This window comes from Rhinatrema bivittatum, chromosome 14, assembly GCF_901001135.1.
Source record: "Rhinatrema bivittatum chromosome 14, aRhiBiv1.1, whole genome shotgun sequence".
NCBI lineage: Eukaryota > Metazoa > Chordata > Amphibia > Gymnophiona > Rhinatrematidae > Rhinatrema > Rhinatrema bivittatum.
In genome coordinates, this window is record NC_042628.1 from 48,289,300 (window position 1) to 48,314,022 (window position 24,723).

A 24,723-nucleotide genomic window follows, 5' to 3' on the forward strand; every position below is an offset into this window, starting at 1 on the left:
GAGCCTGAGGCACAGGAGGCTGCAAGAGTCACTAATATGGGTGGGGGGCTGAGCCTGAGGCACAGGAGGCTGCAAGAGTCACTAATATGGGTGGGGGGCTGAGCCTGAGGCACAGGAGGCTACAAGAGTCATTAATGTGGGTGGGGGGCTGAGCCTGAGGCACAGGAGGCTACAAGAGTCACTAATATGGGTGGGGGGCTGAGCCTGAGGCACAGGAGGCTACAAGAGTCATTAATGTGGGTGGGGGGCTGAGCCTGAGGCACAGGAGGCTACAAGAGTCACTAATATGGGTGGGGGGCTGAGCCTGAGGCACAGGAGGCTACAAGAGTCATTAATGTGAGTGGGGGGCTGAGCCTGAGGCACTGGAGGCTACAAGAGTCAATGTGGGTGGGGGGCTGAGCCTGAGGCACAGGAGGCTGCAAGAGTCATTAATATGGGTGGGGGGCTGAGCCTGAGGCACAGGAGGCTACAAGAGTCACTAATATGGGTGGGGGGCTGAGCCTGAGGCACAGGAGGCTACAAGAATCACTAATGTGGGTGGGGGGCTGAACCTGAGGCACAGGAGGCTGTGAGAGTCACTAATGTGGATGGGGGGCTGAGCCTGAGGCACAGGAGGCTCCAAGAGTCATTAATGTGGGTGGGGGGCTGAGCCTGAGGCACTGGAGGCTACAAGAGTCATTAATGTGAGTGGGGGGCTGAGCCTGAGGCACAGGAAGCTACAAGAGTCAATGTGGGTGGGGGGCTGAGCCTGAGGCACAGGAGGCTGCAAGAGTCACTAATATGGGTGGGGGGCTGAGCCTGAGGCACTGGAGGCTGCAAGAGTCATTGTGGGTGGGGGGCTGAACCTGAGGCACAGGAGGCTACAAGAGTCATTGTGGGTGGGGGGCTGAGCCTGAGGCACTGGAGGCTACAAGAGTCATTAATATGAGTGGGGGGCTGAGCCTGAGGCACAGGAGGCTACAAGAGTCATTGTGGGTGGGGGGCTGAGCCTGAGGCACAGGAGGCTGCAAGAGTCACTAATGTGGGTGGGGGGCTGAGCCTGAGGCACTGGAGGCTACAAGAGTCACTAATGTGAGTGGGGGGCTGAGCCTGAGGCACAGGAGGCTACAAGAGTCATTGTGGGTGGGGGGCTGAGCCTGAGGCACAGGAGGCTGCAAGAGTCACTAATGTGGGTGGGGGGCTGAGCCTGAGGCACTGGAGGCTACAAGAGTCATTAATGTGAGTGGGGGGGCTGAGCCTGAGGCACAGGAGGCTACAAGAGTCACTAATGTGGGTGGGGGGCTGTGCCTGAGGCACTGGAGGCTACAAGAGTCATTAATGTGAGTGGGGGGCTGAGCCTGAGGCACAGAAGGCTACAAGAGTCAATGTGGGTGGGGGGCTGAGCCTGAGGCACTGGAGGCTACAAGAGTGATTGTGGGTGGGGGGCTGAGCCTGAGGCACAGGAGGCTACAAGAGTCACTAATGTGGGTGGGGGGCTGAGCCTGAGGCACTGGAGGCTACAAGAGTGATTGTGGGTGGGGGGCTGAGCCTGAGGCACTGGAGGCTACAAGAGTCACTAATGTGGGTGGGGGGCTGAGCCTGAGGCACTGGAGGCTACAAGAGTCATTAATATGGGTGGGGGGCTAAGCCTGAGGCACTGGAGGCTACAAGAGTCACTAATATGGGTGGGGGGCTGAGCCTGAGGCACAGGAGGCTACAAGAGTCATTAATGTGGGTGGGGGGCTGAGCCTGAGGCACTGGAGGCTACAAGAGTCATTAATATGAGTGGGGGGCTGAGCCTGAGGCACAGGAGGCTGCAAGAGTCACTAATATGGGTGGGGGGCTAAGCCTGAGGCACTGGAGGCTACAAGAGTCACTAATATGGGTGGGGGGCTAAGCCTGAGGCACTGGAGGCTACAAGAGTCACTAATATGGGTGGGGGGCTGAGCCTGAGGCACAGGAGGCTACAAGAGTCACTAATATGGGGGGGGGGCTAAGCCTGAGGCACTGGAGGCTACAAGAGTCACTAATATGGGTGGGGGGCTGAGCCTGAGGCACAGGAGGCTGCAAGAGTCACTAATATGGGTGGGGGGCTAAGCCTGAGGCACTGGAGGCTACAAGAGTCACTAATATGGGTGGGGGGCTGAGCCTGAGGCACAGGAGGCTGCAAGAGTCACTAATATGGGTGGGGGGCTAAGCCTGAGGCACTGGAGGCTACAAGAGTCACTAATATGGGTGGGGGGCTGAGCCTGAGGCACAGGAGGCTACAAGAGTCATTAATGTGAGTGGGGGGCTGAACCTGAGGCACTGGAGGCTACAAGAGTCACTAATATGGGTGGGGGGGCTAAGCCTGAGGCACTGGAGGCTACAAGAGTCACTAATATGGGTGGGGGGCTAAGCCTGAGGCACTGGAGGCTACAAGAGTCACTAATATGGGTGGGGGGCTGAGCCTGAGGCACAGGAGGCTGCAAGAGTCACTAATATGGGTGGGGGGCTGAACCTGAGGCACAGGAGGCTGTGAGAGTCACTAATGTGGGAGGGGGGGTTGAGCCTGAGGCACAGGAAGCTGTGAGAGTCACTAATGTGGGTGGGGGGCTGAGCCTGAGGCACAGGAAGCTGTGAGAGTCACTAAAGTAGGAGGGGGGGTTGAGCCTGAGGCACAGGAAGCTGTGAGAGTCACTAATGTGGGTGGGGGGCTGAGCCTGAGGCACAGGAAGCTGTGAGAGTCACTAATGTGGGTGGGGGGCTGAGCCTGAGGCACAGGAAGCTGTGAGAGTCACTAAAGTAGGAGGGGGGGTTGAGCCTGAGGCACAGGAAGCTGTGAGAGTCACTAATGTGGGAGGGGGGCTGAGCCTGAGGCACAGGAAGCTGTGAGAGTCACTAATGTGGGTGGGGGGCTGAGCCTGAGGCACAGGAAGCTGTGAGAGTCACTAATGTGGGTGGGGGGCTGAGCCTGAGGCACAGGAAGCTGTGAGAGTCACTAATGTGGGTAAATGCATTCAAAAGGGCATGGGACAAACACTGCCCCTAAAGGCTTGAGGTTGGAAATGAAGAAAAAAAAGAGTGGTGTAATATTTCTGCATGGGGCTAACCTGCACAGAGCGGCAGTTACTACCCCTAACTGAACACATGGGGGTAACATGCACAGAGCGGTAGTTACTACCCCTAACTGAACACATGGGGGTAACATGCACAGAGCGGTAGTTACTACCCTTAACAGAACACATGGGGGTAACCTGCATGGAGCGGCAGTTACAACCAACAGAACGAATGGGGTAACCTCCATGGAGCGGCAGTTACTACCATAAGCAAATTACTAGGCAGACTGGATGGATGGATGGTCTTCATCTGCCATCATTACTATGTTACTATAGTACATCATACTGCTCATCACAGAAATGCAATAGCATCTCTGCTGGAGAATCCAGAGCTGTTAGAGTTTAATTATGTAGATTAGTAGTCAAACTGATTTACAGGTGAGATAAGAATGATGTCAGCCAATCAGTGTTCACTTCCGATCTAAGCCCCACCCACGCCATGCATTTTTTGGGGGCAGTGGGTTGGGTTTTGCATTGTACTTCTGGTGAGATCATCAAAAACAGCCAGAGTCCATTAATTCTGCTGTCATTAAAAAGCGACAGGGCCCTAGAAGAGGATCGTGGTGTGGGGGGTGTGGTGAGGGGACGGACTTCAGTATGAACCTGGTACATCATAGGAGGTTTGGCTTGGGGCGGGGTACGGGAGGGGCCACCCACTGGTGACATCATAGGGGGGTGGTTTGGGGTGGGGCATGGGAGGGGCCACTCCATTCACTTCTATTGGGGGAGAAGCATGTGCGGGGCCTGGGGCGGAGCTAGGGGCGGGGCCAGGGCCAGGAGGGGTGTGGCTTAGACCAAACGTGAACGCTGATTGGCTGACATCATTCTTATCTCACCTGTAAATCAGTTTGATTAACAGTGTATCCATAGACTACTTAGATTCTCCTTCTGAGTCTCTACTAAAGGGGCATACCAATGAATTCAGTGGGTAGAAAAAAAAAGAATCAGGTTTAATTAGGTTCTGGCTCCCCCATATGGAGAATTTAATGGTAGCTTCCTGATCTATAAAAAGTCAGGGCACCATTTTGTAGGTGTGGACTTTGAGTTGCCTTTCCAGAGTCAGCATGCCATCTTGCTTGCTCCTGGCTTTTGTTTGTTTTGGGAAGAGGACCTGTGGGTCTCTTGTTTTGGGGAAAGAAGTTTATCCACCTGTTTGAAACTGGTTTTATCTTTCACCTGAGTTCCTTTTGGATCCAGGCACTCAGAGAACGTCATCTGCAGAGACTCAATAACCCTTTAGGTTATTATCGTATTGAATTCTCTTTCATTCCAGCAAGGAGATGTGGATCATGGAAGAAGAACATTGGCACCGTTTGGGTGTGGACTATTATCCTATCACCTGTATAGTGAAGAGAGAAGATTGAACTGGGAAGTGAGATGTACCTGCTGTTCATCTGGATAAAGGTGTGCGATATGTGACTTTGTGGTGTATCCCATTAACCAAATTACATCTACCTGCATCCTGAATTTCTATAACATCTTTACAATTGGAAATAAACTAAAAGATGCATCAAGTGTTACAAAGTCACAGATTTATTGAAGAGTCAAATGGATTTGATTGCATAAGGATTTGCAGTTATTTTCACTATTCCACCATCAATTGTCAGTAAAGTTAAATTGGAAACCACAATCAGCTTTCAGCTTGATTATTACTGCTGTATGCAACAACTGTCTTAACAATGCTCACTGCCTTGGAAAGAAGCCTCCTATACCATCCCCCACCACCACCCCAGGAAATCTTAAAACTCAGAGAGGGATATAAGAACTGTAAGGGAATTCTGAATATCTTAAACCCCTGGAATGGGTGGAATTAGGAATCAGAGTGGCCCATGCTCTCCTCATGAAGACCTCAGCCCAGGGATTACATTTCATTTATTTGATTTATAGTCCACATTTCAGACACTGCAAAACAGATTACATTCAGATCCTGCAGGTATTGCCCTCTCCCCAGAGGGCTCACAATCTAATTTCTTCCTGAGCCCTAGCAATCCGACTCAGGGGACTGCACGCGTCACCAGCCTCACAGCCCAAGGATGTCTGGTACAAGAATTCTACCAAGAGCAGCCAGAGCTAGCAGGACAGTTGGTTCTAGCAAATCTTGCAAATTGACGCTAACCACACCCTGATTTAAGATCCACTCTCACAAGCCAATGCAGTAATCTGAAATCCAGTGCTCACTTTTTTTTTTAACACACAAATTACATTTTTTTTTTAATTCCTGATACAGAAAGCTAATGATATGCTAATGCATCTGGAGTTAAAAGGTGCATTCGATGAGTTAAACGTGTTCACCGCGAGCTGAATGCACATTTCAACTCGGAAGGGGATGGAAGTGAGGGAGCTGCCTCCGGAACAATCCGTCCGATGACAGCCATTGATATTTCGCCGGATAAGATAGCCAGTTACCCAGATAACTCTGTACTTATCCGGCTGTCTGACTGGCCTTGGGGAAAATCTTATTTTTGCCTGACTGTCGCCAGAGAGCAATGCTGGAAATTTTACTCCCCCTCTGTCCGGGTGTAAAGTTCCAGCCTTAAAACAAAGTGAGGTGAATTTTAAAAGCCCGGCGCACACATTAATTAGGGGATGCACGAATAAGTTGGGCTCGCGCCTGCTGAGCGGATTTTAAAAGCCACCTAGAGCCCTGCGTATCTCCCGCAGTGTGCATATCTCCAAAAAAGCGTGACGCAGAGAAGTGCGCATTAAAACGTACGCGCCCCCAGCATGCGCTGAGGCCCACTGCCGCCTAAATGTAGTCCTGCTATGGAGGAGGTGCGAGTTAAAAACTAAATAAAACTAGGTAGGGCTGCAGTGCTTTAAGGGTCAGGGGTAACTGTGGGGAGTGAAGGCTAGGGGGGTTTGGAGGACCTCTCTCTCAACTGAGGGCGAAATGGGGACGAAATGGTAAGACTAGGAATGGCATCGGCACGTGCCCCCTTTTAAAAGCCCCCAATTTACACAGCAGGAGCGGGATTTGGGCGCACATGCCCACGTAAAATCCCGCACACGTGCACGCAGCAAGACTGCTTTATAACATGCTCGTATATGTTCTAAAATGGCTGCGTCCCTGAGCGTGGGCCGACGCACGCGCGGAAATGTGCGCCCGCGTGCCAGTTTGAAAGTTACCGTCTGCATGTTCAGCCGACACAGATCTCTGAAGTGGGAGAGCACACTTAGTGCCCTCGTTGGCATGGAATTTCCATGCGAGGGCAGTGAGCTGACCACACGTTTCTGGACGCTCATTTTGTGGAGCGTGTACCACTGTTGGAAACAGGATGCTGGGCTTGATGGACCCTTGGTCTGACCCAGTATGGCATTTTCTTATGTTCTTATGTACAATTCTTTGCTGCAGTGGCAGTAAGGTTTACCCTCGCAAAAGAAGCATTTAAGACCACGTAAACCGGTGCGTTCAGCTGTCTTTCTTTTACTCCTGCTACACCAGTCCAGAGCAATTTGTTTTAGCCCCTCGTCCAGCTGCTGCAGAAAACATTCTATTTTATTTGACACTACTACATCTGTTGTGCACAAACCAGATTGCCTCAGCATTCCCCTCTGACAAAGCATACTGAAAACTATGGAAAAGTCCATATACTCTAAACAGAAAACAGCTTGTTCCTTTTTTTTTTTTTTTTTTTTTTTTTAAAGAAAGCGGTGGATTCTCTTTGAAAATGTTGAAGACTTTTAAAAGTAGTTTCTCTCTATCCAGTGGGTGTCTGGACTGGTGTAGCAGAAATAAAGGAAAGGAAATTGTCAGGTGTGTCTAAATGCCTCCTTCCTTTGCTTTCTGCTACACCAGTCCAGAATGATCGGGAGGTACTCAAGCCCAGTTATTCTGGGTTGGAGGATATCAAACCTGCTTTTAGAGCACTTGCTTTGAAGGAGAGCTCTTTTTTTGATGAGAACATTCAATCTGTAGTGTTTTTCAAAAATGAATGCAATGTGAACCATGTGGCCACTTTACAAATCTCTGCAGGATGACACATTACTCCCAGGAAGATAATTATGCTCTGGTTGAATGGGCTCTGATTACTTTAGAGCCTGATTTTCTTTCTTTTGACATATGTGCTGTGCTTATCTTCTCCTTTGTCCATCATGCTATGCTTGGTATGGATGTCACCTAAACTTTTCATGCTCCTCCAAATGCAATGAACAATTTATCTGACTTTCTTGAAAAATAATTTGTGACTTAATATCTCAGTAAAATCCTGCTTACTTTTAAGAACCTTTGAGGTGAATTTTCATAAGGGTTGCACATGTAAAATACTATTTAAGGTCTGATTTAAAAAGCATTTACGTGCTTAAAATTGAGTTTTACGTGTGCACTTTAACCAAGTAAGTGGGCTTCTGAAAATTGCTACAACATATGCTATTGAATTGTCCACTGGATATTCACAAATAAGTGCACTTTTCACATATAAATGGCTTTTTAAGGCCCACATTAACTAAGCCACTCTATTTTATGGCAGGAGAGGGCATAATATTGGGGGGGGGGGGGGGGGGGGGGGGCATTCCCACAAATTGTGCCCATCCCCGACAAAACATCGCAACAGTCTCACGTTAAAAGTCCACAAGACAAACAACGCAAAGGCCTCTACAAAGTGTGATTGTGGCCCCCAAAACGTGGGGCCGCCATCACTTTAAAGAGCCATAAGAGCCAAATCAACATTCCCCCAAGAAGTAAAAAAAAAAAAAAAAGGTACTGGGGATCTGACTAGACTCCCCTCCCCACCCTGGATCCATCTAAGGCGGTCCTGCAAAAAAATAAGAATAAATGTAGCATGCAACGATGCCCCTCCGAATACTTATCTAGAGCTCTGTGCCTGAATCCCAAACAGGCTCGATGGTCATTACTGTTTTTTAACTGTTTTGACTTTGAGCTGCGGTACCGACCAGCTGAAAAGAATCAATGTGCCGATGCACTATCACGCTTCTTTGACTATAAGAGTCTGCCAGACCCACCCAGCCATAATGATACCCCAAGGAAAAACCATAGTCCTAGACAACAAAACGTGTTTTAAAATGGGCCTATGACTCACGGTTGGCAGGTCACCAGGAGGTCAGTAGAATGCTGGAATTGTCTACCCGTTATTACTGGCGGTCCCATGTATGAAAGGACGGAAAGAATTATGTAGAATCTTGCCCAGTCTGTGCTGCAAACAAGAGTTCCCGAGCCCAGCCCCTGGGCTTGCTCCACCCTCTACTTGCACCTAAGGAACCCTGGATGCATCTGACAACGGATTTTACCACTGACCTTCCACCTTCAGCCGGTAATACTACCGTCTCGGTAGTAGTGGACCGTTTTTCTAAAATGGCTCACTTTGTGCCCCTGCCTGGATTACCCTCCACTCCCAAGCTGGTTGAATTATTTATTAGACACGTCATTTGTCTACATGGATTTCCCCCACCACATTCTTTCTGACCATGGGATCCAGTTTGCCGCATGGTACTGGCGGTCTCTATGCCAAAAATTTAGAATCATACTAGATTTCTCATCAGCCTATCACCCCCAGACCAGCAGACATACCAAGCAGACTAATCAGTCTTTAAAAGGATTCCTCCATTCCTCCATCAGTCAACGTGGACAACTGGGTCTCCGTTCTCCCCTGGGCAGAGGGCTGTCATAACAATCATGTTACTAAAGCCACCGGATCCTCTCCCTTTTACCTAGTCTATGGCAAGCATCCCCAAATATCCATGCCTTAGCCACTCCTGGAACCTGCCCTGTTGTCCACCTGAAAGGTCATGAATTAATCAACTTGTGGCAGTCAACTAATCAACTGTTGGAGTAAGCCGCTATCCGTGCCAAGGTTCAAACGGACAAAAAATGACGATCTCCACCCCAGCTACAACCCAAGGACTTAGTCTGGCTGAGTACCTGAAATCTCCCTTGCTCAGATTTGCTCCATGCTTTGTTGGGCCTTTTCTGGTGATACACCAAGTGGGGAGCGAGCTTACAAGCTGAGATTACTGTCCATATTCATAATGTATTCCATGTCTTCCTCTCAAAGCCAGCTATCTTATCCTGGCCATCAAGACCTCCACCACAACCCGTGGAGAAGGACACAATATGAGGTAGCCAAAATCTTGGATTCTAGAAGAGTAAGGAACAAACTTCAATATCTCATAGTCTGGAAGAGCTATGGACCAGAGGAGAATTCCTAGGAACCAGCCTCCAACTTACAGGCTCCTCAGTTAATCTAGTAATTTCACCACTGAGTCTCCAGAAAACCCAGGCCCAAGAGATTGGGGAGAGGGCTTTGGAGTGGAAGAATTGTTAGGCTCCAGCCATCTTCCCCATGTAAGCCCCTCACCTCTGATCTGAAGTGACTCTGGCATAGCCTCCGGCAGAATGCTGTTCCAAGGACCCAGGAGAGAACTTCCTGTAGACTTGGACTGTCTTTATAGGCCCCCTAGCCGGGACTTCCTGTGGTGCTGGCTTGATGACATCACATTCTTCAGGAGTATATAAGGAAATCTCTTGCAAACACCCAGCACCTTGGCAACAGGTCTTCTGAGTAGCCTGCTTCTCAATGCATGTTGCTTGTTCTTGCCCCTGCTCCTATATGCCAGCTTCTTGGTTGTCTTGTATCTGCTCCTTCCTCTGTCTCTTGTCTTCTTATGTGTCCTGCCTCTGATTCCTCTCCTAGCCCTCCCTGCTTCTTTGGATTGACTTCTTAGTTGAACTCAGCTTGGCCCTGGACTCTGCTGACTGCTTCTTGGACCTGAACCAGGCTTGGACCTGGTTGTCTGCCATCTGCTCAGACCCAGGTTAACCTTTCAGATTCTGCTTTCTGCTGCCAGCCCTGACCTTAGTTTGTGCCTTGGAATTCCTTGCTTGCCACATGCCTCGACCTTTGCTGGGACCTGGACATTCCCTCTTGCCTTGCCCCTGGAACTCACCTAAGGTCCTGCCAGCCGTCTGCATCAAGGGCTCAACCTGCAGGTACGTCAGTTGGTATAGGTGAAGCTCCAGATAGTCCCACCCAGGAACCTCTGCCCATGGTCGGTGTAGGCCCTACAGGTTGGTCCGTGCACACGGGTCCACAAGCATAACAGCAGTCATGTAACAGTGGTAATAGGGCCTGTGGAAAGCAGTGTTGGGCAGGGGAACGGAGCTGAGAGGAGTCGTGGTCAAGGTATGTGGGCAGGCTTGAGCAGGGAGAGCAGAGGAGCTGTGCCAGTGAATGATTCCAGGAGGGTTGAAGTCGGAGGAAACAAGAGGAGGGGAGGGGGTTGTTCAGTCTACACCTGCACCTCCTGGAGGAGAGGGAGTGATGGAACAGACTGGGCAGGGGGAGTTCGAGTATGACTTCAGCTCTGGCCTGTGCAGCAGCAGCAGTGGTAATTCCTTGACCAGAGCAAGTGTCTGCAGAGGTAAGTCCCCTGGGGCATTTTGGGGGCCCCTTTCACACACAGGCCAGGGTGCTTTTTGGGAGGAGAGGAACCTGCATGAGGTGTTGAGAGATGGCCAATGGTGTTTGCGGTATAAGGGGGTGAGGCAGCAGGGAGATTTGCTCCGTGGTGGGGAAGGCATCCTAGTTTTGACCCCACAGTTGGCTTAGGGATGGCAATGGTGGTGAGCCCGGTTAGGAGTAAAGGTCATAAGAACATAAGATATGCCATACTGGGTCAGACCAAGGGTCCATCAAGCCCAGCATCCTGTCACCAACAGTGACTAATCCAAGTCACAAATACCTGGCAAGTACCAAAACATTAAACAGATCCCATGCTACTAATGCCTGCAGCAAGCAGTGGCTATTCCCTATTGATTAACAGCAGCTTATGGACTTCTCCTCCAGAAACTTATCCAAACCTTTTCTTAAAACTGGTTACACTAACCACTTTAACCACATCCTCTGGAATTTTCTCCAATTCGTATTAAATGTACCCCCTAATCCTTGTATAATCTGAAAGAGTAAATGATCATTTCACATTTTCCTGTTCAAGTCTTTTCATAATTTGTAGACCTCTTTCATATCTCCCCCCTCCCCTCCAGTCGTCTCTTCTCCAAGCTGAACAGCCCTAACCTCTTTAGCCTTTCCTCATAGAGGAGCCATTCCATGCCCTTTATCATTTTAGATGCCCTTCTCTGTACTTTCTCTGGTACAACTATATATTTTTTTAGATTCAGTGACCAGAATTGCACACAGTATTCAAGGTGCGGTCTAAACATTGAGCGATACAGAAACATTATGACAAGGCACAGTAAAAGATCTGAAACAAAAATTAAGACGAGACTTGGATTACTCCAGGGAGCAGGCACTTTCTGAAGGTTGAGAGGGCTAAATACAGATGGTCTCCCGACGAAGGGTCTGCGAGCGGCTTCTCATCTCCGCCGGCAGAACACCGGGCCTGTGCGCTCAACTACATCGTCAAGACGCCAGTCCCATGTGCTCCCTTGGGGCAGGGCTGCTGCCAATATTATCTCTTTCTCCACAGTGCTGACTCTGTCGCTGCAGAGATGGTCCTTGCGGCATTGAAGCCGCTGTTGTGCCTGCTGCTGCCTTGGCCATCTTTGCAGCAGGGGGCCACAGACACCACTGTCTTCTTCATGGCAGGAGCTGCCGCCGCTCTTCTGATCATTGCCATGCTGCTGATGCCGCCAACATCCTGCTTCTGCCCTGACATCCTAGGAGCACGCGCGCATCTCTCTTCATAATTTAAAGGGCCCACAGTGAGAAGAGCCCCACGGCCCTTGTTGATGATGTCACTGCCTCATCACATCCTTAGCCCTATAAAAGGGTTCTCTGCCAGTTCCTCAGGGCCTTCGCAAGAGTGTTCATGGTCGTCCATGGTCTTGTCATCCTGCAAGGTCTTCCGTGGTCATGTTCATGTCTTGATGGTCTTCATGTTCTTCGTAGGATGTTCCTAGTCTATGTTCCTGTTTTATGTTCCTGGTTACCTTGTTCTTTGTGGGAGCTCCTCCATATTCTAGGTTCCATGTTCCTGGTCTTTCGTTAGTGCCTCATCCAAGTCTTCGGAATCTTCAGTCAAGTTCCTGATGTTCCTGTCTTCATTCCAAGGTCAGCCTTCTAGATCCTCCTACATTCTTCCTCCAGACATGCCAGCATTGTGGTCTGTGACCAGCCCATGGGGGGCTGCATAGGGCGCTTCCTGGCACAGGGCCTGTCTCCAAGTCGTCTTCACTGGATCAAGTCCTCGGAGTCCATCCTTGTTTTTAGAGTTCCAAGTTCCAAATCAAGTTCCTAGTCCAGTCTCTAGTTCCCAGTCATGTTCTTAGTTCCAGGGTTCGTGGTGCTTGTCCAGCCAGCAGATCTCCTTGTTCCTTGTTCCAAGCCATGTTCCTCGTTCCAAGGGATGCTTTGGCTCCCATTCTCATCTCAGCCCTGAGCCTGTCTCAGTCTCGGCGTGGTCAGCAACCAACCTTTGGCAGGTTGTGAAAGGCACTGAGGTGCAGTGCCCTGGGAAGCTGAACTTTAACCTGAGCCTACATCCATGTTCTTCATCTCCAGAGCCTTCGTCCATGTTCCTCGGATTCAAGTCTTCATCCAAGTTCCTAGTCTTCGTTCAAGTGCCAAGCCTTCAGTGTCTTCGTCCACATTCCTCATCATGCCATGTCCTATCCTCAGCCTTTGTCTATCCTGACACATTCGCCATTCCAAGCAGCAGGTCCGAAAGGCCTATTGACTGGCCGGAGGACTACCCTAGAGACCAGCACTGTGTTGATTCTCACTCTGTCCATACAGATTCAGCAGAGGTCTGAGAATGATGTTCCAAATCCAAGATATGTTCCAAAACCAGCCCGTGGCCTGGATATGCTTGCCTCCCACAGTGTGTACCTTGGAGCTCCGCCTTGAGGTCGTACCATGATCCAAGAGCTCACTCTCTCTCTCTCAGGCAAATGACTGTACCCCGTGCTCACAACATCATATTCTAGGGGTACATAGAGCAAATTGCAGATTCTATTTTTCATTGCAAGTGGTCTCAGAGGCAGAGGCAGATTGATGCAGAGCAGTGATTTCAGATTTCCTATGGAAGTTTGGAGTCCCAAAGCCTGGAGCTTACTGCAAGATTCATTACTGCCATCAATGTGGACTGCATATACCACCAGTGGATCTGGGAAGATGGTGAAGTTTTTATTTGACAAGGGGTGGTCATGGGGTCCTGTATCGGATGAGTTATTGGAGTATGTTACCTTTGCCAAGAAGGCAATGTTTTCCAGAGTGGCAGTCTCTAGTCATCTCTCTGGATTTTCCTTCTTTGCAAAGGTACAAGGGTGGGATATCCAGCTGGTCATTTTTTGGTAAAGCAGTTATTGATGGAATGGTCAATGGGTTTGACTGTTGTGCCGGATGGAAGATTGCCCATTCACTCATGACTTGCTGCTCTGTCTTTGGGATGCTTTGTTCTTGGTTTGTCTTTCAGATTATGAAACTTCCTTGTTTTGGGTGACCTTTGTCTTGGCCTATTATAGAGTTTTTCAGGTGGTTGCAAGAGCAGCAAATCTGCGAGTCTCATCTGGTTTGTTGTTCGAGCATATAGTGCTGGAGGATGACAAGGTTTGGCTATTGGTTCCAAGTTCTAATATAGATCAATTGGCAAGAGGGGCTTGGGTGGTTTGACATGTCCAGTGGAGAATGTGCAGAGGTTTATTGTAATTTGTCCCGGATGGGGGAGGGCAATTTTTGCTGTATGGTAATGGGAGCCCACTTACCAAATATCAATTTTCGGCAGTATTGCCCAGGACTTTGGAGCGGTTGGGTTTGAAGTACATTGTTTCAGTACTCATTCCTTTCATATTGGCATGGCTACAACATTGGCAGCGATGTCTGGTCTGTCGAGGGTGTGATTCAACATATTGGACGTTAGAAATCTGGGGCTTTTCAGTCTTATGTGAAGGTGGGGGACTAAGTGTAAAATAGTAAGATAACGCATAACATTCTTTGTTTTACAGGTCACGGAAGCAGAGGCCAAATTGCTTGGATCATTGGCCATTCTTATGTAGTGTGGGCAAAGGAACAGGCTCAACAGCAATCGAGTGGACCACAGTTGGGCCTGACATTGCAAGGTGTGATGGTGCAGTAATTCAGCAGACAAGGGATGCAACAGAATCACTTATTGGCATTCCTCAGTTGGTTGTTGACGTATTGGGCCTGGCTGGACTTTCTTTTATTACATCTAGGGAGGAATGACTTGAGGAAATGGATATGCCGACAATTAATAGATGAGACTTGGAATTTACACTTCTCAAGTAATCTTAGGGTTGCCACACACCATGTTTTTCTGGTAAGACATTATTCCAAGGCCTGCTTTGTCAGATCAGGTTATTTGGGGTTGGGGGAGAGCAGAATTGAACCAGCAGCTAGGATCCTAATTCTCTGCAAAGGAGGGTGGGCACATACGACATCCCTGGTTTTGGGATCGGTGTGCTGGGTTGTTTGGGGGGATGGGGTGCATTTATCTGATGTTAGGCAGGATCTGTTAAACAATGATTTCCAGGTCTTGGAGGAGGTGTTGTCGTGGAACTCCTAAGCTGCATCTTTTAGGGAGGAGGCACACGAGTGGCTTCACCACCATGTGCCTGTGGTGGAATACCCGAGCAGGTTAGGGAATTGCTGGTGCCAACTGCATGGCAGGGGGCTGGCCAGTTGGCTACAAAGAACCCTGTGGTGCAGTCACATCTGGTGCGAGGCTCCTTGCTGGGATGTGGTAGGGGACTCACTGGGTAGGCTGGGATACCTGGGGGTGGCGCATTTTGCTGGAGCATGGCAGATGCCCATCGGGGAAATTTTGTAGGTAGATTTTCATTATGGCTCGGGTATCATGCTTATTGTTTTGTTATAATAAAACTGTGGCCTTTGATTTGCAAAATTTGGGTCTTAGGGGTTATTTCTGGCAGAAAAGAGTTGGTGTGACAATGCTTGTGAAGAATGTGGGTGTGACGGGAGGCCGGCTGTCCGTTATAATCCGATCTTAGTTATCCCCTGATCAGGTTGGTTGTACATACCTTGTTTTGGTTACAGTTTTTATAGAATGAAAGTGTTTTACCTTCTTTAGAAAAATTCTCTCTCTGTGATGCCATCTTTTTTTTTTTTTACCTGAATCTGAACTAAATTGTTTATTCAACTGACATACTTAAAATTACTACAATTTAAAAAGAAAGTATTAAACTGAAGTTTTTTGCTGCAACGTAATGGAGAGGGACAAATATCCAACTGTTCGCAACTTTAGGGAAGAAAAATCCTGTGACAATAATGCTATATTCACTTCTCTATGGAACAGGGGGGTTACAGAAAACCACTTTCCTTTCATAAAAAAATGCCCCTTTTCTACCAGGGAATCAAAACTCCACCTTCACGCCTGCAATAGAAAGATCTATTGCTTAAGAGGCAGTTTTTTATAAGTTACTTTTGAAGATCTTAAAACTCTGAAGTTTACAAAGACAATTGCTTGCAATGCTGCTGAAGAATCTGTATTGCTAGAGATAAAGCCTCTAAATCTTCATCCTACTTGCAAAGCACAGAATGCTAATTAAGGAATCTGAAGACTCTTTTGAATAAACATTACTGGAAACGATGCTGTCTGATATGACTGATAACATTTTGACATATGGTCCAGGATTCAAAATTGGCAAATTGTAATTTTTTTAATCTGTGGCTGTGCAGTGCTTTGCTCTAGCTGTATACAAAATGGCCGCCGTTCAAAAATCAGTGAGGAAATTGTTCATTCATACAACTCAGGATAAACTGTTTTACACTGTTTTACCTTAACTCTGGAGCTTGTTCAAGGCCCTAGATACTCTTTTTAATACATTATTCTCGTTTTATCCACCACAATTTCATGCAGTGCAGACTATGCTATCTGTTGCAGTGCGGGCTGTCTTCTTTTTTTTTTTTTTTAATTACACAGAGTAAAGAAAAGAAGATTTAAAATCTCTTAGAGAATTATCTTCTTCCTTTCCTTAATATATGGATATGTGCTCTGAATTGGCTCAACCAATACCCCTCTAATGGAAATGGGAGCATAACAAAATGTTGGTGCGCTACTGAGTAAAAAAAAAAAAAAAAAATTACAGGTGCATGGCGAAAACATTTCTTTAATTAAATTCAAATCATATGGCAGACCAGTAAGATAAATACTGTTGCTCCACCAGCAGTTCTTACATTAGCTGGAAGCAGAGAATGCTGGGTCAGTTTGGTCTGTGGTCAACGGATGTAGTCGTGATGTCACAGGATAAAAAAAAACAGAATGCTCTCTGCCTCCACCGCCTCAATGAGGGACTAAACCCCAAACTCCTCTGGACGAGTATCAAAGGGTATAATAGAGAGCAGAATGCAATGTCAATAATAGTGGAGGGAGGAAGGTGCCTGTTGAATCTTTTTAGAATCTAATTTTTTTTATTAAAATAATCAGAACTGACCAGAAAGGACTCAAAGACTTTGGTTTCTTAACTCATTATGAGCCATAAACTTATACTGATAACCCATAAACTCATTCTCACTCTGACCTTCCCTTTCCCACTACCACTGGAAATGCCTTTATGATTCACTTATATTTTCTGGTAGTGCCATCTTTTACCCATTCTATTCTGACCTGAAGATGGAAGTAGTAGCCCCCTAAAGTTAGCCAAGGAATGTATTAGGTTAATTCAATAAAAGATATAACCTTATAAGTTTTTTGTTTGTTTGTTTGTTAACCTTTATTCCCATGCTGAATTCTGGGTATGGGGACTGGAGACGTACATGACTTCAGCATCGCCTGAAACTCAGGTTCCCCAAATACAAGAGTACTTTACCTTCTTCTGGGATGGAGAACTTCTGAATCAGCCACTCCACAATGTCACTTCCTGAAAGAATAAGACATATTTCCATTCCAGCTTTGTAATAAGAAGCACCCAGGATGCCCAATGACAGGTCACACCACCTGACACTGGATAAGACCAATAGATACTTAACATCTGATGATCACCATTTATCAAAATCTCAAGGTGTTAAGCGATTGACAATACAATTTATGTTGTAAAAAAGGAAAAATAATTAAAACCAGCAATGTACCTGAAAACAGACACTTCTAAAATGATTTACTAACAAATTTCCATATAATGGTCACAAGCTGTGCCCATGTAGGAAAGGGCCACGCTTTTAGCTCCTTTGAGAAACAGATGTTCTAGAGGCAAGAAACAGCTAGACAAGCTTCAATGGACATTCGGTAGTTTCTGCCTGAATAATTAGTGGGTTCCCCTCAGCAGACTTTAGTGGGGAGTGGATGTACAGTGTGGACTGCAAACTGGTTACATGATAAGAAGCAAAAGTAGGATTAAATGGTCAGTTTTCTCAGTAGAGAAGGGTAAACATTTGAGTGCCTCAGGTATTGGTAGTGGAATCAGTGCTTTTTAATATATTTATAAATGATCTGAAAAGTGGAACAAGTAAGGTGATCAAATTTGCAGACACAAAATTATTCCGAATTATTAAATCACAGGTGGATTGTGATAAAGTGCAGGAGGATATTGCGAGACTGGGAGTCTTGGCATTTTAATGGCAGATTAAATTTAATGTGGACAAGTGCAAAGTGATGCACAGGGGGAAAAATAATCCACACTGTATTTACATGATGTTAGGCTCCATATTAGGAGTTATGGCCCAGAAAAAGGATCTGGGCATCATAGTGGACAATACTTTGAAATCCTTGGTTCATTATGCGGTGGCAGTCAAAAAAGCAAACAGAATGTTAAGAAATAGTAGGAAAGGAATAGAGAATAAAATAGTAAATATCATAATGCTTCTGTATCGCTCCATGGTGAAGCCTCACCTGGAGTGCTATATGCAGTTCTGGTGGCCGCATCTCAGAAAAGATATAGTTGCATTGGAAAAGGTAGAAAGAAGGGCAATCATAATGATAAAGGGGATGGAACAGATCCTCTGTGAGAAAAGGCTAAAGAGGTTAGGGCTGTTCAGCTTGGAGAAAAGATGGCTGAGAGGGAATATGATAGAGGTCTAAAAAAGCATGAGTGAATAGAGCGGGTAAATGTAATCAGTTATTTACTCTTTCAAAAAAATACGAAGACTAGGGAGCATTCCATGAAGTTAGTAAGTAGCACATTCAAAACAAATCGGAGAAAATTATTTTTTGCTCAACACAAATTAAGCTCTGGAATACATTACTGGAGGATGTGGTTAAGGAAGTTAGTGTAGCTGGGTTTAAAAAAGGTTTGGATAAACTCCTGGAGGAGAAATCAATAAACTTATTAACCAAGCAGCCTTAAGAAATAGCCTCTATTTATTACTGCACGATAGTAGCATGGGATCTATTTACTGTTTAGGATCTTGCCAGGTACTTGTGACCTGGATTAGCCACTGTTGGAAACAGGATACTGGGCTTGATGGACCCCCTAAGTTGAATAGTTCATCGGCTGTTGGTTGTCGGAAAGACCACTCGTGCAGTCAAAATACTTTGCTAAGGCGATATGCCAGTGTGTTAGAGATTCCAGAAAGATAGGTGGTTTAATGGAACAAAGTCAGCATGGCTTTACCCAAGGCAGGTCTTGCCTCACAAATCTGCTTCACTTTTTTGAAGGAGTTAACAAACATGTAGATAAAGGTGAACCGGTAGATGTAGTATATTTGGATTTTCAGAAGACGTTTGACAAAGTTCTTCATGAGCGGCTTCTAGGAAAAGTAAAAAGTCATGGGATAGGTGGCGATGTCCATTCGTGGATTACAAACTGGCTAAAAGACAGGAAACAGAGAGTAGGATTAAATGGACAATTTACTCAGTGGAAGGGAGTGGGCAGTGGAGTGCCTCAGGGATCTGTATTGGGACCTTTACTTTTCAATATATTTATAAATGATTGGGAAAGAAATACGATGAGTGAGGTAATCAAATTTGCAGATTATACAAAATTGTTCAGAGTAGTTAAATCACAAGCAGATTGTGATAAATTGCAGGAAGACCTTGTGAGACTGGAAAATTGGGCATCCAAATGGCAGATGAAATTTAATGTGGATAAATGCAAGGTGATGCATATAGGGAAAAATAATCCATGCTATAGTTACACAATGTTAGGTTCTATATTAGGAGCTACCACCCAAGAAAGAGATCTAGGCGTCATAGTGGATAACACATTGAAATCGTCGGTTCAGTGTACTGCGGCAGTCAAAAAAGCAAACAGAATGTTGGGAATTATTAGAAAGGGAATGGTGAATAAAACGGAAAATGTCATAATGCATCTGTATCGCTCCATGGTGAGACCACACCTTGAATACTGTTTACAATTCTGGTCGTCGCATCTCAAAAAAGATATAGTTGTGATAGAAAAGGTACAGAGAAGGGCAACCAAAATGATAAAGGGGATGGAACAGCTCCCCTATGAGGAAAAGCTGAAGAGGTTAGGACTTTTCAGCTTAGAAAAGAGACTGCTGAAGGGGGATATGATAGAGGTGTTTAAAATCATGAGAGGTCTAGAACGGGTAGATGTGAATCAGTTAGTTAGTCTTTCAGATAATAGAAAGACTAGGGGGCACTCCATGAAGTTAGCATGTGGCACATTTAAAACTAATTGGAGAAAGTTCTTTTTCACTCAACGAACAATTAAACTCTGAAATTTGTTGCCAGAGGATGTGGTTAGTGCAGTTAGTATAGCCGTGTTTAAAAAAGGATTGGATAAGTTCTTGGAGGAGAAGTCCATTACCTGCTATTAATTAAGTTGACTTAGAGAATAGCCACTGCTTTATTAGCAATAGTAGCATGGGATAGACTTAATTTTTGGGTATTTGCCAGGTTCTTATGGCCTGGATTGGCCACTGTTGGAAACAGGATGCTGGCTTGACGGACCCTTAGTCTGACCCAGTGTGGCATGTTCTTATTGTTGGACAGGCCAATGTCTAGTTGTGCATCCTCAAATCTTAAATGCTTCCTTGTAGAGAGGCCACCAAACAGGGAATTCCTCCCTGTTTACTGATATAGAACATAGCAGCCTGCTTGGCTCAAAGAAGCTGCATGGACGTTGATAGATCATATCTGTTTACCCTTAATTCCAGCAAATTGATCTGGTAGCAGCTTTCCTCATGAGACCTGGTGCCCTGGGATCAGAATGATCCCATGAGGTGTTCATCGCTAGCGAGACATGATGAGGAAGCGCACAAAGTGATGCTGCTTCCTGAAGCATGCGGGGTTTCACATGTGTAGCTTTCGCCTCGGAAACTTGGACGATGGTTGGGTCAGATGATCTCATCGAAAGTGGAGACCCCAGTGTACAAAGGCGGATCAGTGAGATCACATGTAATAGTTACTACCATATGACCTGACACAACTAAAGCTGAGGAGGTGCATGAAAATGAAATCAAAAAAATTTGTTGACAGAACGGAGAAGGTGACGAATGCACTCTTGTGAGTAATAAGACTGTCTTTGCAGAGGTAGTAGAAAAAACCTTCAGAATTTGAATACAGTCATGAGAATACTGCACCATATAGGACTGTTAGCGTAGAAATCTGGGCAGTAAGCATGGAGCTGTGGAAGACCTCCTTGGCAAAACTGCCTAGCAGCTTTTTTGGTCAACTGCAACCCCCCCACAAATATATTTGGATTTTGTATTTGAAGATTCAACTTTCTGGCTATAGGAATACCAAAGATAGGTGTGCCTATAGCTAGAAAAGCATTCCTATAGGTGTTATCTATAACCAGTTTAGAGTGTTGTGGACTGGGAGAGCTGCTGAGTCTGACAGGGTGTCCAACAGCTGGAGAGATCCAAAGACTCCTAAGCAGGGGTCTTCGATGCTAAGTGTTGCCCCCACCTTTTCCATGAACTTTTAGTATGCCAGGGGTTCTGGGATGATGCATAGTGGTGTACCCAGAAATGGGATAGAGGGTAAATCTGTAGACTCAGCTTGTGAATGTGTAAGTTTACTAACTCAGAACCCCAAGGATGACAAGGGCGAACCAGGCTGTACCAGTTGCCTTGGAGGGGAAAAGAAAAATACAGTCAACCGACTCTGAGTGACCTGACTTTGCTTCTATTGAGTGGGAAGATGAAGAACCACATAACAATGTGTTCACCCCAATGGGCGACCCTGGGACTCCAGTCAGAGGTAACGCTGCAGCAATGCTGGTGAGGAGCCACTGGATTATTTCCTCAGTCTCTTTAAACAGAGAGGTAAAGAAATTTCTCACTAGCCCTGCAAGTTTGTTGAGCGACTGACTTGTCCTCTGACCAGGTGTAAGTGGTGGAACATCCTCTTCAGGGACAAGGTTAGGTTCCCAGATCTCAATAAGAGGTTTCTTTTCTTCTTCTTTTTTTTTTTTTTTTGGAGGCAAGCATCAGTATGAAGCATAGCAGAGCTGGAGTCTCTAATTGTGTGCAGAGTGAGGATGCTTTTCTCGAAGCATGCATCAGTTGCATTGTAGAGATTGGCTTTTAATGCGCAAGCATGCTTCTTTTTCTGCTGTGCATCAGCCCACCATCAGTTTGCTTCCTGCATACTTCATTTGCATGTCAGCATACGTCCCATGCATCAAGGCTTCCTCTGCATTGAGTGCATCAAAGGAGGAAGAGGATCTACTGTGGCTTCTGAGAGATTTATGCAGCTCCTCTATGCTCTGGAATATTAAGAACATGAGACATCTATCCACAGGCTTAACTGTTTGCCTTGGCATGATCCAGAGTGAAGCAAGCATAACCTTCAATAAGAATCATCACCTTACCACGGATGAAGTTCATGAATCCACTCACTGTGGCTTTTCCTGCTGGCCAATTTGAGGAAGCCGTTTTCTTTGTAGCACCGAGAAGTGCTGCTACGAGTGCTGCAGTTCAGCAGGGCAATTAAAAGTAGAAAAAACTAAGAAAAAAATGAAAAAAGAAGAATTTAGAAAAAAATATCTGGCGAAACAGAGTACGTCTGTACTGTGCTCAGACCAAAAATGACTGAGGAAGCTGACAAGGCAACGCCCATGCAGAAACTCACGCACATGCTCAGTAGAGCTCAAAGCTCTACTAGTTAGGAGAGGTAAGTTTGTTCAGTGCCACATGTAATGGCTAATTTAGCTCTGCTTCTTGATGGAAAACAAATGTGATCGTGTTAGGTGGCATCATTTGGAAATCAATGGTCAGGCCAACAGAAGGACTCTGCAGTCATGCTTGCTAGTGAAGAATGCAGGGACCTGGAATGGTGAGTAGCTGTTCCAGAAGGTGGCTGGGGAGGCCTGATCCAGTCCTCAGAGGGGTTTCTTCACTCTTAGGGTAGGGGATAGCCTCTGAGGGGGCTTCTTTTTAAATTAATTGGAGATATGCGAGAGAGATTCTCCCATACTAACCAGCTTCAAACTGGCTAGCATGGGGTATTTCCAGATAGATAGGCACTTTAGGATTTATCATGCATTATATTTTAAGCCTTACCAAGTGCTCGGTAAATCACATGTAAGGAAAGCATACTATGCAGAGGTTAAAGCCTCATCTGCATGTGGTATTCCTTCATTTTAATGCGCAGAGATACTAATTTTAGTGCATCCATGTGGACCCGTTTAACATACATGTTAAGGCCTTATTGCATGGCATTCTAATTTTAGCATTGTCAGGGTCTGGCTTAGATACAACACAACAGGGACACCTTTTCAGGGGCGTTTAATAAAGAAACAAAAAAGTCCAAGCAGAACATAGGATTCCTGACTTGTAAACTGCAACAACAAACAAAATAGTCCAGCAATGTGAATTCCTCTTAACTAGAGCGTCAAAGGAGGAGATCCAGCACAGTTCCGTGTTTTCCAGCGTGACCCTGTCCACTGGAAGTCCCTGCTGGCTAGCACTTAAAAACAGCTGCACAGGTAGGGTGGATCTACCAGGTAGCCAATGACTACCTCTATTCGGTATAGCGCCACCCACCATACCTGAAAACTAGCATTGCTAGCTACTTTCACCATTCCCACAAATCGGAAAGCTCTCTGCCAGAGCGCCAGTCACATACCTCCAGGACCAAGGGTTTGAGACTCCCTATAGACCTTACATGCATGTGTAAAATGGCCTTACGTGCACCCTATGTTTTATTGCCTAAGCCCCTTCGTTCTGAAAGTAGAATTGCAATAAACAAAGTGACAGCTGCTGCTTATAAACAGAAAGGAAGAAAATCTCAACAGAAGCATCCATGGTGGTTGGAAGACTCTGCTGCCTGCACTTCTAGGATCCTGCTGAACTGCTACTACTAAACATTTATATAATGCTGCACATTATCCACAGTGCTGTACAGGCACCTAGAAGAGACAGGCACCTAGAAGAGACAGTTCCTGCCCCATGGAGCTTACAATCTAGTCAACAGACATTGAGGAGCAAACATGGCTCCTGAAGTGTCAGGATGTTAGGCTTAGCCTTCTCTCTCTCTCTTTTCCAGGTTTTGTTTCTGATCTCAATTTTTTGGGAAGGTGGCATGTACATTCCAGCCAATGAGCATCAGTCTAGGGATAATATTCATTGTGAAATGCCAGCTGGTGAAATCCCTTAAGAAGCAATTACGAGAGCTTGCTGGAGGAGATAACCAGGCTGATAAGTATCCCGAAGAGGAAGTATTTATTGATAAGTTATACAAAGAAACCTCAATGTCCCCATGATCAACAGCCAACTAGAAAGAACAACAGGGAAAGCAGAGGAGAAGGAAGATACTGCATCCATTTTACACAAGAACTAGAAGATAGTCAATTCTCGCAAAAGACAGCACACCATCCCGAGCTTCCATCAACTTGTTTACAGAATTGGAATGCAGTCCTGGAAATGCAGAAAAATCACAAGCCACATGTTTGTCCTGCACAGATGGGGCCATAAAAGAATTTATAGTCTTTTGGGGGCAGGGAACAAAGCTAGCAGTAGGCACTGTCTCTTTTCCCCCAGGATGTGGATCCTTTGTTGGATTGGGGGGGGGGGGGGCGTTATCTTCCAAGGCCCTGAGTGCTAAGGGTGTCTCGGGTATGTTTGTGTGCCCCTGGGAGAGGAGCAACCCATGATGAAGTTCTCATTGTGGGCCCATTATGCAAAAACAAACAAAAAAAAACCTCACTCCAAACTCCGAGCTGGTGTCCAAAAATAAAAGTTTACTTGCAGATAAGCAGTGGTAAATGGGCTCAATCTATTCAGTCCCAGCCTCACAATTAATCTGGGCACTTTTCAGTTCTTTCTCTCTATCTGTGCAGACGTATCCCTCACAGGGACCCAGGGTGTCCCCCACTTCCGAGTAGTAAAAGGAGTGGAGGCCCTGCGAGGGAAAGGTACCCGCTTTTCGTGGTGTGGCAGGGATTCCCCTCCAACCCTGCATAACAATATGCAAAACAGTCTTGGCATTGAGAGTTGTAAAATTCTCTCTCCCTCCCCAGGGTGAAGACTCCTCTGTGGTGTCCTCAGTGTTCTCAATTTATTGTTACTCACAGTTCATTGTTCTCTTGGTGCTTGGATCCCTTATGGGAGGAATCCATATGGAACAGCAGCTTCTGATGTTCCCTTCAGGTAGGAAGGGGCAGGCAAACACGTCCCCCTGAGACTCAAAACAAATCTCTTCTCTTGAAAAGCAAATTTAACACTGGAGGGTCCAGGCACCGGGTCACCCCCTCCTCTGTCCTCGTCGAGGTGTAGAGAGGCAGGTCTTCCCTAACCTGGGCAACCCCCAAAAACAGGGTTTCCGCCCCCCCCCCCCGCCCCCCCCATCCCCGAGT

The 24,723-nt window shown here is 46.4% G+C and overlaps 1 protein-coding gene across 3 annotated transcripts in view; it reads right to left on the reverse strand.

Moving 5' to 3' along the window:
- Nucleotides 1–24,723, reverse strand: part of RGS11 (regulator of G protein signaling 11) — a 169,234-nt gene that overhangs the window by 140,273 nt on the left and 4,238 nt on the right. For all 3 annotated transcript variants that reach the window (XM_029577311.1, XM_029577313.1, XM_029577310.1), the window contains exon 3: nt 16,834–16,884. In XM_029577311.1, coding sequence (XP_029433171.1) covers nt 16,834–16,884 — 51 coding nt within the window. The remainder of the gene's footprint in view (nt 1–16,833; nt 16,885–24,723) is intronic.